Source organism: Mauremys mutica, chromosome 1, assembly GCF_020497125.1.
Source record: "Mauremys mutica isolate MM-2020 ecotype Southern chromosome 1, ASM2049712v1, whole genome shotgun sequence".
NCBI classification, from domain to species: domain Eukaryota; kingdom Metazoa; phylum Chordata; order Testudines; family Geoemydidae; genus Mauremys; species Mauremys mutica.
This window is the reverse complement of record NC_059072.1, coordinates 32,094,121-32,110,712: the sequence shown is the minus strand read 5'-3', so window position 1 is coordinate 32,110,712 and position 16,592 is coordinate 32,094,121. Positions and strand designations below refer to the sequence as shown.

The window sequence follows — 16,592 nt, the reverse complement described above, 5'->3', positions numbered from 1 at the left end:
GGTCATGGCATCAACAATTTTTTCAACTGGGTCCCCAGAAAAAAAGTTTGAAAACCACTGCTCTAACCCATGTCAATGGTACATCATCACCATGCCTATTCTGTACACGCTCCCCACTTCCCAAAGTTACCATTCACTAGGTCTCCTGGTACACTGCCTATTCTGTCTTTTAGACTGTGTGCCTCATGGGGCAGGGATTGTGCCTTTGTTCTTGGCACTGCGTAAAATGCACAGAATAATGCTGATGCTTTAGTAAATATGGTGCTTTAATGTAAGGACTTAAGTTTTGAAGGAAGGATGACAAAGGTCTTTCAAGAAACAAATTCTAAGATGTAAAGAGCTATGTCTACCCTGTGATATAAACATTATATATGTAATTTTTACCCATTGCAAGCCCTATAATCCTGTAGGGAAAGAAGCAGGATGCAATAAAAGCTGCCCATAGAACAATATATAGCTTCTGTGTTATTTCTGGCTGGACCCACATGAACAAGCTGTAAAAACAAAACAGAAAAAATTGTTACAGCGTTTTATTTTTGGCTGGTCAGAGGTTGTTCAAATGGTTTATTTAGGAAAAAAAGAAAAATATAAACCTACTTCTTGATTTTTTCCAATATGTCTGCCATTTTGCCAAATAGGTTCTGCATTAAAAGCAAGAGACAGTTAATTTACAACATACTTTTTGCCTGCAGATAACTGAAACTGGTGGAAAGCGAAGCTATTTTCTATGTTAAGTGATTCTTGAAAGCCAACCACTTAGTTTCTCCTGGCTTTAGTTAAAAATCTAGAGAATTATGAAATATGCACTATTAACAACATGCCTGTTTTCCCTTTAAAATTTATTTAATCAGCATTCAGGGGATTTCCATTTTGTTGTATACCTTGTTCTGCAATTTCTGACATATTTATCACTGGTTATTTAAAGTAAGTGAAAGGAATTGCTTAACTTTATTGTTATGGAAAATGTGTGTATCCTGGTGGTAGTTTTAAATTAATGGAGAAGTCAAAAGAAACTAAGTAAGTAGACAACACAACAGATCTGAACTAGTAGGTTTTGGATGGGACTGGAATTTTGGGAAGTGGTTATTATATTATATATAACACAGGAACCGGAAGAAAGACACGAAGCTTCGACTTGATGCAGTAGGGGAGAAAGTGGGGAACAGGGCAGAGGCATTAGCTTTAGTTGGGGATTGGTCCTGCTTTGAGCAGGGGGTTGGACTGGATGACCTCCTGAGGTTCCTTCCAACCCTGATATTCTATGATTCAAGATATTATGAAAAAAACAATGAGCCACAAAAGTTATTTTAGCAGCCATGTTTTGTACAGAACAGAGGGGTTGATGTAAGTGTCAGGCAGATCAGGGGAAGTCGCTGGAGATGATGAGGCATGAATGTGAATTTTAGCTGTCAGGTGAGAAAGGATGTCAGACCATAGTGGTGTGGATGAAAAGGTAGTAGAATTTGGACACTGCCTGGAAGGTGTTGGCTGAGGAGGAGGAGGAGGAGGGAGTTGACGATTCAGGCTCAAGTTACATGACAGACGGTAGTGTGTTCAACAATCACAGAGAATGCGGTGAGCAGAGAGGGTGTGGGATGAAAGATAAGGAGTTCAGGTATTATCGGTTCAAGATGATGGCAAGACATTTAGGAGGACATGTCAGACTGCCTAAATGAAGCTGCACGTCCGTGTCATCTCAAGACTATAATACTGCAACGTGGGTCTACATCTTGGGATCACTAGTTACAGTTAAATAAAGCTAGTGCAGAATGCAGCAGCTCACTTATTAATCAAGTTTTCGTAAAGACCACATTGCACCAAGGGAGCCCAGAACAGAGCGTGGATGCATATTAACTACTAGGTGGCATTTAACGTGTTGGTTTAAGTCATTAACCTTTCCCAGGAGGCCACCTATTTTCAGCCTTTTTTTTTTTTTAAATAAGGGATGGTGGTTGAAGATGGTGGGCACTTATAGGGGGTTATTATTTTACTATTCTGGGCTAATATTATTGGTCTGGATGGCCAGGAAGTTCACTTATGGCAGTTTGTATGTTGGATTTTATTTATTTTTATATTGTATTTGAGGTTTTCTTATCTACTTCAGCATGCTGTTTTCATAAAATCTAAAGCTGTTTAGCATGACTCCTACCTCTCCATTACAGGGTATGTCTTTTAAATATATAAGGGTACAAGAGATTACAAGGTAAATTAGTTTGATCTGACCCATTTTCACACACTGTACACGGAGCTCTTTCAAGATGTATCCTCTCTTTACTCAGGAAACACGGACAAAGTCTGAATGGAGTATAGTACCTGTGCTTTTTGTGCCACATCTAGAACAAGCTGAAACTTTTCTGACACTGTCAGGTCTTCCTTTGGAGGTTCCTTGGACAAGACAAAAAAAATCCAATTAAATTTAACTTTCAGCTTTGTCATTGCTCTTTATATTTTAGAAAACTGCTAGTGACAAAAATAAAAATATTTAATATACAATAAAGCCACTGAGTGTGCATCCTAGATTTACTACATTCCACTTTCGGGTTTTAGTTCTTCTGCTGCTAGCCATGATTTGTATTAGCGGTAGCTAACTAACAAATTGCTCTCCTCTGACCTATATAAATGTTGTGCAAATTTGATGCCCTTCCTGCTCTAAATACTAGTCATTTATATTTCTGTTTAAAAACTATTTAGTAAAGTTGTATGTCTAGAAACTTATGATAAAAAATAAAAATCTTTTGTCATTTAAGACCGCAAGGTTTTCCCTGGAACCCCAAAATCCTCAATAAATTTTACTGAAAAGGTTTTTAATTCAAATAGCTCTTTATCGATCATCAATAGTTGTTTCCAAGAACTCTTGCAGATAGTGTAAATTTCTGGGCTGTTTAAATCAAATCAATATTAATTTTCACAGGCTGAAAGCTACTGACAGCTTCACACTGTTACAGTGGACTTTAAACAGCAGTATAAGCAAGTTTCCTGAACTGAAAAGTCCACTGGATTCAACTATGAGATTTATCTCAAATCTCAGTTTAAACCAGAAATTCAATTTACACTTTCGTTTATGATGAAACTGCCAACATTTTCCAGTATTAAAAAAAAAACCCACAACCAATGCTGGCTTTGAAACTGCAAGTAAGAAAGACAAAAGTGCGGCAATGGCTGTATATTTTTACATTCTCCCAAATTGAATGATTAAAAATGGGAAGAGACTTTGAAAGGACAATTTTCACATAGGCATGTGTGTGTGTTTTGAAATAGCATTACAATATGCAGTGCAAAATGAGGATTAACGACTTACAATGGGCTCAGAAACTTCAGGCACAATGCTCCACTGTATTCTCCAACCCCTAAAAGTCAAAGGAACAAACTATGTAGATATCTCTTCTCCACAAGTCTACCAAGCAGGGTTTAAAATACTTTTCTGCAATCAACACTTATGTAGCTTTAACAAAATAATGACGTTTTTAAATATCTATGAGAGGATAGCTAACAGTGTCCTTTCAAATCTACACTCTCTCTCTCTCTAATAACCAGTCACATGGCCTTGATATTTCAAACATTTTACACTGATTTATGGCAATGAAGTGATTGATTTGGAAGTTTGTTCTAAGCTGTAGAGGAAAACATCACACATCAACTGTTCAAAATCATTTGTGTTGGGAGTTCTATTTTAAAAAAATAAGCACATCAACCCCTTTCTGACAATAAGCAGTAATTAAGGAATTACAGTATTGTTCCATAAATACACCTCTACCCCGATATAACACGGTCCTCAGGAGACAAAAAAATCTCACCGCGTTATAGGTGAGACCACGTTATATCAAACTTGCTTTGCCCCCGCCTCCCGTTCCTTGTTCTCTGACCGCCCCCGCCAGAGACCCCCATCCATAATCACCCCCAGGATCCCACCCTCTACCCAGCCCCCCCAGCCCCTGACTGCTCCGACCTCTATCCACCCACCTTCCACCCCCTCACAGGCACTCACGAGCAGCAGCGGGAAGCGGAGCAGCCCAGCCCCAGTCCACTCCACTCCGCCAGCTCCCAGCTGCGGCGCTCTGCTTCCCGATGCGGGTGAGTGTGGGGAGGTTGGGGAAAGGATGCCCCACCGCACTCACCTGCACCGCGAGTGAGTGCGGGGAGGTTGGGGAAAGGATGCCCCCCGTATTCACCTGTGGCAGGAAGCGTAACGCAGCAGCTGGGAGCTAGCGGACTGGAGCGGGCTGGGGCCGGGCTGCTCCGCTTCTGGTGAGTGCGGGGGGGATCCTTTCCCCCAAACCCCCTCCCCCGAGCGACATGGCTGGGGCAAGAGAAGCAGACCGAGCTGCTCCTGGCCCTCCGCTAATCCCCCGGGCCACTCTGGGACTGCAGGGCCCCCAAAAGTGCCCTTCCACAGCTTCTGCCCCTCAGACCCTTATCGAATCCTTTGGCCCCCGGCCTGGCCCGGCACCCTTAACATGCTGCTCAGAGCAGCGTGTCAGAGCTTTACCACGTTGTATGTGAACCCACGTTATATCGGGTCATGTTATATCGGGGTAGAGGTGTATATACTAATGCTGCATAGGCCATTTGCAACTGAACTGTCAAAGCTTATATTTTTCTCCTTAACAACTGAATAATTATACATTCTGGATCCAAATCGGCACTGGTTTAAACAGATGACTCTTCCATGAAGTCACTGGAGTTACATCCCACACACAAACTAAATTTGACCAGTTAAGTTCTAATTAGAAAAGGCTTCAGTGCAAGGATCTGAGCTTTCCCCCTTCCTCTCCAGAACTGTTGATATATATTATAGCTTGCAATAAGTGATTAGTACTGGAAGTGAAACTTTGCACTCTAAGAGTCCTAAACCTGACACTTATGTTTTAGTAGGAAAGATTCTTCATGACTCTCAGGAAATGGACATTTTCAAATACCTCAGTTTCTCAGAACAGTCAGCATATACTGTATTTTTAGATTTCTTGTGCAAACAGATTCTATATAGCTGCTGAGTTTTAAATTTACAACAAAAAATGCCACTACATCTAAGAATATGAAAACTAGTTAGGTTTAAAATTGTGAAAAATTAAATCTTTTCATTAACATATTTGTATCCAAGTTAAAATATTAATTCAACCAGTGTTATGCCTGGATGAAAGAAAAAGTTTTCTATAAAAATGTGAACAGGCTTCAGCCTGTAACGTGATGCTCTCCAATCACTTCCAGTTCTACTGGAAGATGGAAACTGGTTCCTTTTGGGGATTTTACTATAACAGGGGTGGGCAAACTATGGCCTGTGAGCCACATCCGGCCCTCCAGACATTTTAAATCTGGCCCTTGAGCTTCCGTCAGGGAATGGGATCCGGGGCTTGCCCTGCTCTGGCGCTGCAGTCGGGGAGCGGGATCAGGGGCTTGCCCCGCTCCATGCGGCTCCTAGAAGCACCAGCATGTCCTCCTTCCGGTTTCTTCGTGTACAGGCAGCCAAGAGGCTCCGCATGCTGCCCCCACCCTAAGCGCAGCCCCTGCAGCTTCCATTGGCTGGGAACCACAGCCAATGGGAGCTGTAGGGGCAGCACCTGCGGATGGGGCAGAGCGCAGAGCTGCCTAGCCATGCCTCAGCATAGGAGCCAGAGGGGGGGACACGCTGCTGCTTCTGGGAACTGCTAGAGGTAAGCACCACCCAGAGCCTGCACCCCTGACCCCCTCCCATGCCCCAACTCCATGCCCCAGCCTGATCCTCCTCCTGCCCGCCAAACCCTCCAGTCCCAGCCCAGAGCACCTTCCTGCACCTCCAACCTCTCATCCCCAGTGCCCTCATACCGTCCTGCACTCCAACTCCCAATTTCATGAGCATTCATGGCCCACTATACAATTTCCATACCCAGATGTGGCCCTCGGGCCAAAAAGTTTGCCTATCCCTGTACTATAACAATAATCACTGCATTGAGTCAGTGAATATGCAGCATCACTTATGGCAACCTGAGTCATTGCAAACCAAGAGTATTACTTACAAGGGTCATAAAGATCTATCACAACACAACTAGTTTGGATTCTATGCCTTTTGATATTTGTCATAGCTTTAGAACCACAAATTTATTTAAACCCACATTTTAACCCTTGCTGATAGCAAAGTTAACAACTTACAATTATTTCAGTGTAAGAATAAAATAAAAGCCTGTACATAAATTAAGTTACACGAATGGCTAAGTCCTTAATATTTAAGCAAAGTAAATACCTGGCTATGAGGTAATTTAGGGATAACCTCAAAATTGCTAAAAATAAGAACATAGGAATGGCCCAGCCATGCCATACAGCATTCATGTAAATCTGCAGATAAAAAAGGAAAGAGTTGCAGATTACAAGCTAAATTACAATGATTTGCATGAAACAATACCTGAACTGTGTTACTTGGTTTACTGCAACCCATGCTAAAACACAACTCCCCAAGCCATTAACACTTAAGGGTGTGAAAGCACCCCTATGACTGATGAAAAGGCACCAGATTCACACCCCCAGTATCAAACATTAACTATGAGATTCAGTCAGTCAATCTCAAGGAACCGCTACCTCAGCAGCCCTGAGCTGCATGCGTGGCAGTGAATCTCTCATAGTCACTTGAGCCCAACAACAAACGTCATTAGATTAACAGAATTTAAGACAAACGGGGCCATATTATGATCATCTATTCTGACCTAGCAAGGCCACACTAGCAGTGAATCAGAGTGCTGAGTGGAAGTCAGAGTGGTTCTAGCAACTGGGCACTTGAGGGAGAGGAAGCAGCATGAGCACCAAGATATTGACTTGTATTTTATTCACAGAAGCAATACCCCAATGCGTCATCAACTTTAATACCATTCGGGGGAAGGAAAAATAAGATGTCGAAGAAAAGGAAAAAAGATATTTAGCACTTGCATAACAGATTGCACTTCAGAAGTGTTTTACATACATACATTACTGCTCTCACAACCTTTGAAAAGGCCATTTTATGGACAAGTAAACATAGCAAGGTGTTCTACACGAAGCCACACAACGAGACAGTGCCCAGCAAGTATTAGGAATAGCAGCTCCCAGATAAGGCTCTTCTCCAGACCATGCTGCTTCTATATAAATCACCTTTCAGATGAGAAGCAAGAATTGGTGAGATGAAAGGAGGTGGATAGAGGTTTGGGAAAAGGGGTGTAAAGGCAGTGTTAGAAGGGGTAAGGGAGCCCAGAAGGGAGGTGGTTCTTTTTTAATGTTCCTTGATCAGTGTATTAAAAACAGTATTAAATCAGTAGCCCATATTGACCTATGGGGCTACAATCAACGAACGTGCAGCTGTAACTACGTAAAATAATTAAACTTCACTGGCATGTTTTATGATGTTGCTAGAACCCTTCAATTCAGTTACCTGTAATTTATTTTTAAATTAGAATTTAGATTTTTCCCGCATATTTTAAATTAGATGTAGTGTGGATAAAGTGTGTCCGCACAGACCGAGCAGTACAAGCCCTCCTCACAAAACTCCCCACAGTGTACCTCAATTCTAGTTCAGTCTGTATACCTATTCCCTGGGCCTCTCTTCTGACAATAGCACAAAGAGCACCAAATCAATGCAAACTGTGATGTTATGGTGGGGTATTGATGTAGAAGACTTGCATTTGATGTGGAACTGTCCATATTAGGAACTGGCCCGAGACTGACAAGATATTTCACAGAGGAACATCAGTCAGATGATTGGACGCATTTTCCAGAGGGGAGGGAGGGAGTGGTGGCAAGCGCAGGCAACAAGACAACGAGGATGATATCCACTAGGCTATAAACCATTTGCAAAGATGGAAATTTTGTCTGAATATCTGACATTGTTAAAAAAATGAGCAAAGAATCCTAATATTAAAAATAGTTCTGAAATAAGAAAAAGTTTTATTTAATTTAAAACAAAATGTTATGTAAATTATGCCACATTGTTTTGACTTTGCCATGTCTGCTAATGCTGAATTACAGTAGACACTTTCAAAGAATGCCACTAGGCGATGGCTACACAGTTTTCAACAGTTATTACACTTAGAGGAAGAGGATAACTTACAATAAAGGCAATAGCAGACGTGTAGACAGAATACCAATCTGATAAGGCAGAAAGATTCTTCACAAAATTAGTAACAGGTTTGGCACCTCTCTCTAGGCAGAAAAAAAAACAAATGTAAATAATTAACAGCAATTGAATCATTTGTAAAACAACAAACAAACAAGTAAATTGGGAATAATCTGGGATCTTTATTGAATGTTAAAGACAGATTTATGGATTGGATTACATTTTTTTTTATTTAAATGCAAGAGCTTGTCCAAAATCTCAGTGCCCAAATTAATTTAAAAAACTACAGAAAGAGACTTCAAGATCACTGAGCAATTAAAGAGACTCCCACGAACTAAACCGCGTTTAACACAAAGTAGAAGAAATATGATTTGCACTGTGGTTTAGATCCTTTAAATACTCTCCCCCTTCCAACCCTGTATCCTATTGATGAACCCAATCTGATCTCCTGTAGTCCTTAGTCAAGACTCCTGTTAACTTGCAGGAGTACAGGATGAGGCCCTTAATTTCTATTGCTCAAAATTCAACTATCCCTGCCACGCCTTCCGTGGGAAGTTCTTAAACAACCAGGGCTAGATTTGCAAAAGGGTAGCTCTAAGGGCCAACATCACACCCCAAGGATTGTATGGGGCTAGCTGGGAGGGCCGTATCACCAGAGGAGCTTATCAGTTTAATTGTTCTTTACAGTCGACAGTGCTGTGCTGAGTTAAGACTGCTGCCCAGCCCTTGCAGGACCCTCAAAAGAGGCTAGCGCTGTTTGCCTTCCTTTGGACCTAGGCACAAGGAGTCTGGATAGCTTAGGGAAATCTTTATAAACCCTTACACCAACTTAAGTCAGTCAATCTAGCCCTCACTGCTCACCTGAGGGAATTTAAGAACTATTTGGATCTCCCACATAAATACCCAGGGCATGATCTTACATTTTTTACTCAGACAGGACTCCCCTGACTTCCTAATAAGGAGGACAAGCCATAGAATAGTCTCTCAAAGCAAATGATTGAAGCAACATACTATGATAATTTTACTTTAAAAACTAGGCTGTATAAAGCATTAGGATATAGACTGAAACAATGACGTATTCCTCCTGGTCAGTTAGGGTCCATGCCTGCAAACTTTTATTGACTCTAGCAGGCCTCTATCTCTGCTAATAATTCAATTAACTAAGTAGGAGCGAGGGTTTGTAAGATGAGCTTTCAGTTACCCAGCTCTGAAGAGTTAAGTTTCACCAGACTGGGTATTTATTTAGCATACTGTATTACAGTTTTTATGGGAGCATCCTGTTTTCTTGGCGCTTAACAAGGGAATATCTTCTGCCACTATTTAATAATGTGGCAGACAGTATCATCCCTGGTGTTATACTGCTTACTTAAGTTACTATCTACACCAAGGATTAATTCAAGACTTTAGAAATGCTTCCACCTATCAACTGGCAGAAGTATTTCTCAGGACTTCTGCATTTTTATATGCACAAATATTAAGTTAAAGGATAAAAAAATTTGATTTTATGTCAAGATAATGATGTTGCTGGATACTTACTTAATCGTCTCATATTTTCAGTTAACCTAGAAAAATATGGATAATACAACATGTTAGGCAGACATTAAGCATTTCAGTGCAACTCAACATATCTGTACTTCTGTTCTAGTACAATATGTACAGCACATACATTAGACAGCTAGCGTATCAATGGTGTAAAGCTACTCAGCTGCCAAAAATGCAATTCAAAATGAATTACAACTAAGCCCTACCTGATATCAGATCAAAATTGAAGCCAAAACCTCACTAGCCTACTGAGGTACTTAGCCTCAGCGCTAAAGGAAACATTTCTAGCACACTGCGGACCCAGTAACTAGTTTATGGGTATGTCTACACTATAGCTGAAGTATACTTTCCAGCACGAATAGACAGATGCACTAGCCCTGCTCGCGCTTGCACACTAATAATAGCAGTGTAGCAAGGAATAGCTTGAGCGGCAGCCTGGGCTAACCACCTGAGTACAAAACTATCTGGACCCTCTGGTACATACTTGGGTGGCCAGCCTGCATTGCCATCTGTGCTATCCCTGGCTACTCTGCTACTTTTGGAGTGCCCAGCTTGAGCAGGGCTAGCACCTATCTGTTTACCTGAGCTGGAAAGCACACTCCCAGCTGCAGTGTAGACATACCCCAAGTCTAATTTCAGTCTAGACATGCAGAAAATATGGGATTTGAACTCTCTGCTGCTAACACTGATTTAGAAGCATACATACAGAGTCAAAATTAGCCCTGCTACTTCAACTTCTATTACTTTTTATACAAATATATTTCCTTACATGTATTTCATTATAGTAGAATCACTTGTGACAAGTTTTATGTTGATTTATCCAAAAACAAAAAAAAATAGTTTTACAAGTATTTTTACCTTCTAGCGCTAAGTGGCTCTTCAGTTTCCACTGTGTTTTCCTCTGGCTGAAATCTGAAGTCTTCAACATACTCCCCAAATTTGTCATAAAACCACTTCTGGACTCTCGAACACATCATCTGACTGCGTTTATCTATAAATCCAAACAGCATACTTTGCACATTAGGACAAAAAACAACTTTTGAAAAAATCAATTGAAAAGAACTCATGTTGTAACATGCAACTAGAACTGCCCCAGATCTAGTTTTCCTTTGTAGTTTAGTGGCATTCTTTGTAAGTTATCACCTCCCTCAAGAACCCCACTGCAGATTTCAATGGGATTGAATGGTTCCTTCTCCACCAACTCTGGAAATTAAAAACAATCTAGAGCCACCCACTTTTTTAAATTAACATTTGTCTCCTGGTCTTTAAAGAGAAATATTACAGTTAAATGTAGATGCTTCCAGATAAAGTTTTATTAAAAGTATCAGTAGTTCATATAATTTGGATGTTTCTTCTAGATTGCTTCTCTTTCAGATACTCTGCCAGTTATATACAGTAGGCAATTACAGGCCAGTAAACCTAATTTCAGTACTGGGCAAATTGATTGAAACTGTAGTGAAGAACAGAATTATCTGACACATAGATGAACATAATTTGTTGAGAGACGAGTCAACATGGTTTTTGTAAAGGGAACGCATGCCTCGTCAATCTACTAGAATTCTTTGAGGGGGTCAACGAGCATGTGGATAAGAACTATCCAGTGGATATAGTATACTTAGATTTTCAGAAAGCCTTTGACAATGTCCCTCACCAAATGCTCTTAAGCAAAGTGAGCTGCCATAGGATAAGAGGGAAGGTCCTCTCGTGGATCAGTAACTGTTTAAAAGATAGGAAACAAACGGTAGGAATAAATGGTCAGTTTTCAAAATGGAGAGAGGTAAATGGTGGTGTCTCCCAAGGACTGGGACCAGTACTGTTCAATATATTCATAAATGATCTGGAAAAAGGGATAAACAGTAAGGTGGCCAAATTTGCAGATGATACAAAACTACTCAAGATAGTTAACTCCCAAGCAGACTGCAAAGAGTTACAAAGGGATCTCACAAAACTGGATGACTGGGCAACAAAATGGCACATGAAATTCAATGTTGACAAATGCAAAGTAATGCACATTGGAAAACATAATCCCAACTATATATATAAAATGATGGGGTCTAAATTAGCTGTTACCACTCAAGAAAGAGATCTTGAAGTCATTGTGCATAGTTCTCTGAAAACATCCAATCAATGTGCAGCGGCAGTCAAAAAAGCTAACAGAATGTTGGGAATCATTAGGAAAGGGATCGATGAGACAAAAAATACCATATTGCCTCTATATAAATCCATGGTAGACCCACATCTTGAATACTGTGTGCAGATGTGGTCGCCCCCATCTCAAAAAAGATTTATTGGAATTGGAAAAGGTACAGAAAAGGGCAAAAATGATTAGGGGTATGGAACAGCTTCCTTATGAGGAGAGATTAAGAAGACTGGGACTTTTCAGTTTGGAAATGAGATGAATAAGGGGGGGATCTGATAGAGGTCTATAAAATATAGAGTAGTGTGGAGAAAGTAAATAAGGACGTGTTATTTACTCCTTCTCATAACACAAGAACTAGGCGTCACCAAATGAAATTAATAGGCAGCAGGTTTAAAACAAACAAAAGGAAGTATTTCTTCACACAACGCACAGTCAACCTATGGAACTCTTTGCCAGAGGATGTTGTGAAGGCCAAGACTATAACAGGGTTCCAAAAAAACCTAAATACGTTAATGGAGGATAGGTCCATCAATGACTATTAGCCAGGATGGGCAGGGATGCAAAACCATGTTCTGAAGTGTTCCTAGTCTCTGCTTGCCAGAAGCTGGGAATAGGCAACAGGATGGATCACTTCATGATTACTTGTTCTGTTCATTCCCTCTGAAGCACCTGGCATTTGCCACTGTCAGAAGAAAGGATACTGGGCTAGATGGCCATTCTTATGTACTTATGTTCATCTTTGCTTTTAGAAGAGGACAAAAATTCTACTTAATGTCAAATACTAAAGAACATATTAACACCAGCATTCTCATTTAACTTCAAAGGAAATCAAGAGAGATGCAGAGCACTCTTTCCTTTCATCCTGTAAACTTAAGTTTATTAAGTTAAATCATGGTTGCGTGAACAGAAGAGTATATCCACATAATCTCTCATATGTAGCTCTCCAAAAGCCTGAATAAAGAACCATCAGCTTGTACACAAATGTTCCAGTATCATCTTGCAGATCAGTTTTGAGAGAAGAGCTCGTGTGAATAAAAACTGATAAGTGAATCAAATCACTAGTACTGACTTAGTCAAAACTACCTGTTCCATTGACTTGTGTCGGTGGTTTTGAGGGTTGCTGTGTTGTAGGCAGCTCTTCTGTTCTATAAAGAAAAAAGCAACAAGAGATGAATTCCTGTAGAATCAAAGTATTTCATGCTTATAATTTCCCATGAATGAACCAGATGCATATTTTCATGCTGCAGGACTGCCTCTGCTGGGGAATGGGAGAAGTGCTGTCAGTGTCTGTTTCCATGGCAGCACAAGAGCATGGGAGGAAGGAGGCAGGAGGAGTTGTTAGGTTTGTTTCCATTGTAGTGCAAGCTGTGCTGGTAGCCACCGGGAAGCAAAATATTCACTGTAGATTTATTTTCACAGATTTTTAGAATCTGTGAAAACAGAATATGTTTACAATGAAAGGCTAAAGCAAGCCCCTCTTCCCTGACTGCTCAGTTCCTCCTCCCTTTAGCTCTACAGCCAGCCATTCTATAGTTCATTCCAAGATATCTGTGTACACATGTCGTATGTGCAGTACAATGGTCCAGAACTGGGGTTCCCAACATGCATCAGGATTTCCTGACCATACTTCCTTCCAATACTGCTGACTGGGTGGGGGATTGAGAACCACAGTTCCAGAACAATACTCCAAAAGTAATTATGCCATCATTACTACTGGAGCCACCAGCTACTCATTTTCATTAAATTAAGAATAAGACAAAGAGTTTGTTTAAATATGGTATTGTTTAAACTCCTATACAACACAGAGTGCACAGATATCAACTTATGATGAAATTACTTTTAAAACTCACTGAGGCAAAGTTAATCATTCTTTCACTAGTGGGAAAAAACAGGTATGCAAAAGCCCAACTTTCTGTTTATTGAACATACAGTAACGTTCTAGTTATCCCCTCATTTACATTAATTCTTATGGGGAAATTGGATTAGCTTAACATCGCATTTTTCAGGAACATAAGTAGAATATTACTGTATGTTCAATACACAGAAAGTTGGGCTTTTGCATACGTGTATTTATTTATTTTTATATTATACACACACACAATAAGTTTTAAACAATCTAATACTGTACACAGCAATGATGATGATCATTGGTTGAGGTGGTGAAATCAGAGCGTGGAAGAAGGTGGGATATTTCCCAGGGAATGCCTTACTGCTAAATGATGAACTAGCATTCAGCTGAGCACTCAAGGGTTAACCCATTGTTGTTAATGTAGCCTCATACTCTACAAGGCCGCATGAATGAATCATAGAATATTAGAATATATTGAATAGAATATATTGTGATAACATTTGCATATAAATGTACCAAAGTTAACTTTCAAACTGGCAGGATATTGGGCTTGAAGGACCATTGGTCTCATCTGTTATGACCAATCATGTTTGTTGGCCTTTCAGACCTCCTGAGGTCCCTTCCAACCCTCTGCTTGAAGCAGGACCAATCCCCAGACAGATTTTTGCCCCAGATCCCTATAATGACCCCCTCAAGGACTGAACTCACAACCCTGGGTTTAGCAGGCCAATGCTCAAATCACTGAGCTATCCCTCGCCCCACTGGAGGGAGGGGAGACAGCATGGCAGAAAGACACACACCCTGTGTGTGGGAGAGAGAGAGAGATGCACATTGCCCCTTTAAGTAGGCTGACCCCATTCTAAGTACACTGCCTTGTTAATTAATCAGCAAGCTGAGACAGCAGCTGCTCCCAGGAAGCTCCTTCTGTCCTGAGCCCTGTCGTGTCGTCTCCCCACCCATGGAGATGGGGTAAGTGGGGTGTAGGAGCAGGGGGGAGGGGAACACCCTGACATTAGCCCCCTTATCCCCCTTGCCTCTGTACAGTAAGCAGGAGGCTCCCAGGAGCAGCTCCAAGGCAGAGGGCAGGAGCAGCCCATGGCAGTGGGGAGAGGGAGAGCTGAACTGCCAGCAACTGATAGCTTGCTGGGCAGCTGTCGCACAGAGAACTTAGGGGAGCAGGGAGCTGATAGGGGGGCTGCTGGTCCTCCCTGGTTCCAAGCCCCCACAAGCTAGCTCCAACGTGCTGCTCTTCCCGCAAGCAGTAGACGAAGCAGGCGGCTGCCAAACGACGTTATAAGGGAGCATTGCACAACTTTAAATGAGCATGTTCTCTAATTTATCAGCAAAGTAACAACGAAACAACGTTAACTGGGATGACTAAGTGAGGAGTTACTGTACCAGGAGAGCTGAGGTGATAGGTGCCTGAAAGGCCAACAAACATGACTGGTCGTAACAGATGAGACCAATGGTCCTTCAAGCCCAATATCCTGCCAGTTTGAAAAGTTAACTTTGGTACATTTATATGCAAATGTTATCACAATATATTTAGATGTATATACACTTCTGTTCCCATACCTAGTTTTCCATTTTGTTGCTATTTTTACACTAATTTTCAGCAACTCTATTTCGATCCATAGCCAGCTGCTGCTAGGATGCTCTTAGGTAAAGCTGTGACCTTCAGGCATCTTCCAATCCATACAGCACAACTGACACCATGCAACTACACTGCTCCACTGGAGAAGTTACTCCGATAGTGTAGGATAGTCCGTAATAAGAGTTTCTTTAACATGAACTTACATGATTGCCAAACCTACTGCTTGAGGCAAAAGTATAAGTCACATACATGCATTCTCAAACTTTTATGACATAGGTGCTCTCAGGTGTATTTTTCCCCATAAACACTAAGAAACAAATCCTGGCTAGGTCAGCAAACTGCAGATGAGCAGATGAACCTTCCTCTAACTACAGGAATCCTGCATACAGGATTTCACAGGATAGGCTGTGGGGTGCAGAAGTGCAACTAGCCCGATGCAATGCTGCTCATCTGCACAGGATCAGCGTTCACCCCAGCTGCTGATCACTGTGGGCTGCAGCATATGCAGCACTGGGGAAGAGGAAGGATCCTGTAACAGGCAGAACATGGCTCCTCAAGGGCATGATGCATCAGTCGGCCTGCTAGTCAGCTAGCAGCAATTAAGGGTTAATGGATCTCCCAAAGGCCCTGACCCTATTGTTGCATGGGGAGGAGGCTCCCTTCCATCCTCAAGTGGTGCACCACAAGATAAACCTATGCAAATCATAACATCCTCCAACCTGGACTAAACCCCACTACAGCCAGGGGAAGAACACCAGATATAATAGGGGCAAGCCACTATGGAGATTAAGCAAAGATGTCCAGAATGAAATTTGAATTCAATGTCTTAGCGAGGTAAGTGACTACAGTAAAAAAGGATGTGAGGCAATGCTTCACAAGCCTCTATTATGCACAACCTAATTAAATTGCAAAGTTGATTTACAAGGACTGAGCAGGATTAGATCCAATACCACAGATTTGAAAGTTTCTAGGTCTTACCAAATAACTGATCTTCAGACAGCCAAGTTATGTCACTACCTACCTGACCATAGGAAAGGGCAAAGAGACAAAAAATTATTTCTCTGTGAATATGAAAAGCAAAGAACTCAGCAACACAACACTATTCAGAAACAGAACTGAACACAGAGAACAACTGAAGGAGGGGCAGGTAATTTAGATCTCAGTTCCAACCATTTTTATATATTCTAATATTTTACAAACCTCCTCTATCCTAAACAATTCCCACAGCACTTTTATAGATTGAATATTGAGGAATAACTCAGTTTCTGAAATGCAGACTGCTAAAATTACCATTTAAAAAATGAAAGACAGTGATGTGCCTCCTCATCCTCCCTGGGCCTTTTCCATGCTGCATGGCGTTCCTCTTTCAGCATCAAGCAATTTAACTCTCCTTCAAACCCCTTCTGAAAAATCATTA

The 16,592-nt window shown here is 41.2% G+C and overlaps 1 protein-coding gene across 1 annotated transcript in view; it reads right to left on the bottom strand.

Moving 5' to 3' along the window:
- GRAMD4 (GRAM domain containing 4) overlaps nucleotides 1-16,592 on the bottom strand; it is a 156,516-nt gene that overhangs the window by 17,726 nt on the left and 122,198 nt on the right. Inside the window, exons 5-13 of the mRNA XM_044994841.1 lie at nucleotides 12,816-12,877; nucleotides 10,451-10,583; nucleotides 9,587-9,612; nucleotides 8,045-8,136; nucleotides 6,215-6,306; nucleotides 3,299-3,347; nucleotides 2,314-2,385; nucleotides 598-641; nucleotides 385-494 (exon numbers count right to left, since the gene is read on the bottom strand). Of these exons, the coding sequence (XP_044850776.1) occupies nucleotides 385-494; nucleotides 598-641; nucleotides 2,314-2,385; nucleotides 3,299-3,347; nucleotides 6,215-6,306; nucleotides 8,045-8,136; nucleotides 9,587-9,612; nucleotides 10,451-10,583; nucleotides 12,816-12,877 (680 nt within the window). The remainder of the gene's footprint in view (nucleotides 1-384; nucleotides 495-597; nucleotides 642-2,313; nucleotides 2,386-3,298; nucleotides 3,348-6,214; nucleotides 6,307-8,044; nucleotides 8,137-9,586; nucleotides 9,613-10,450; nucleotides 10,584-12,815; nucleotides 12,878-16,592) is intronic.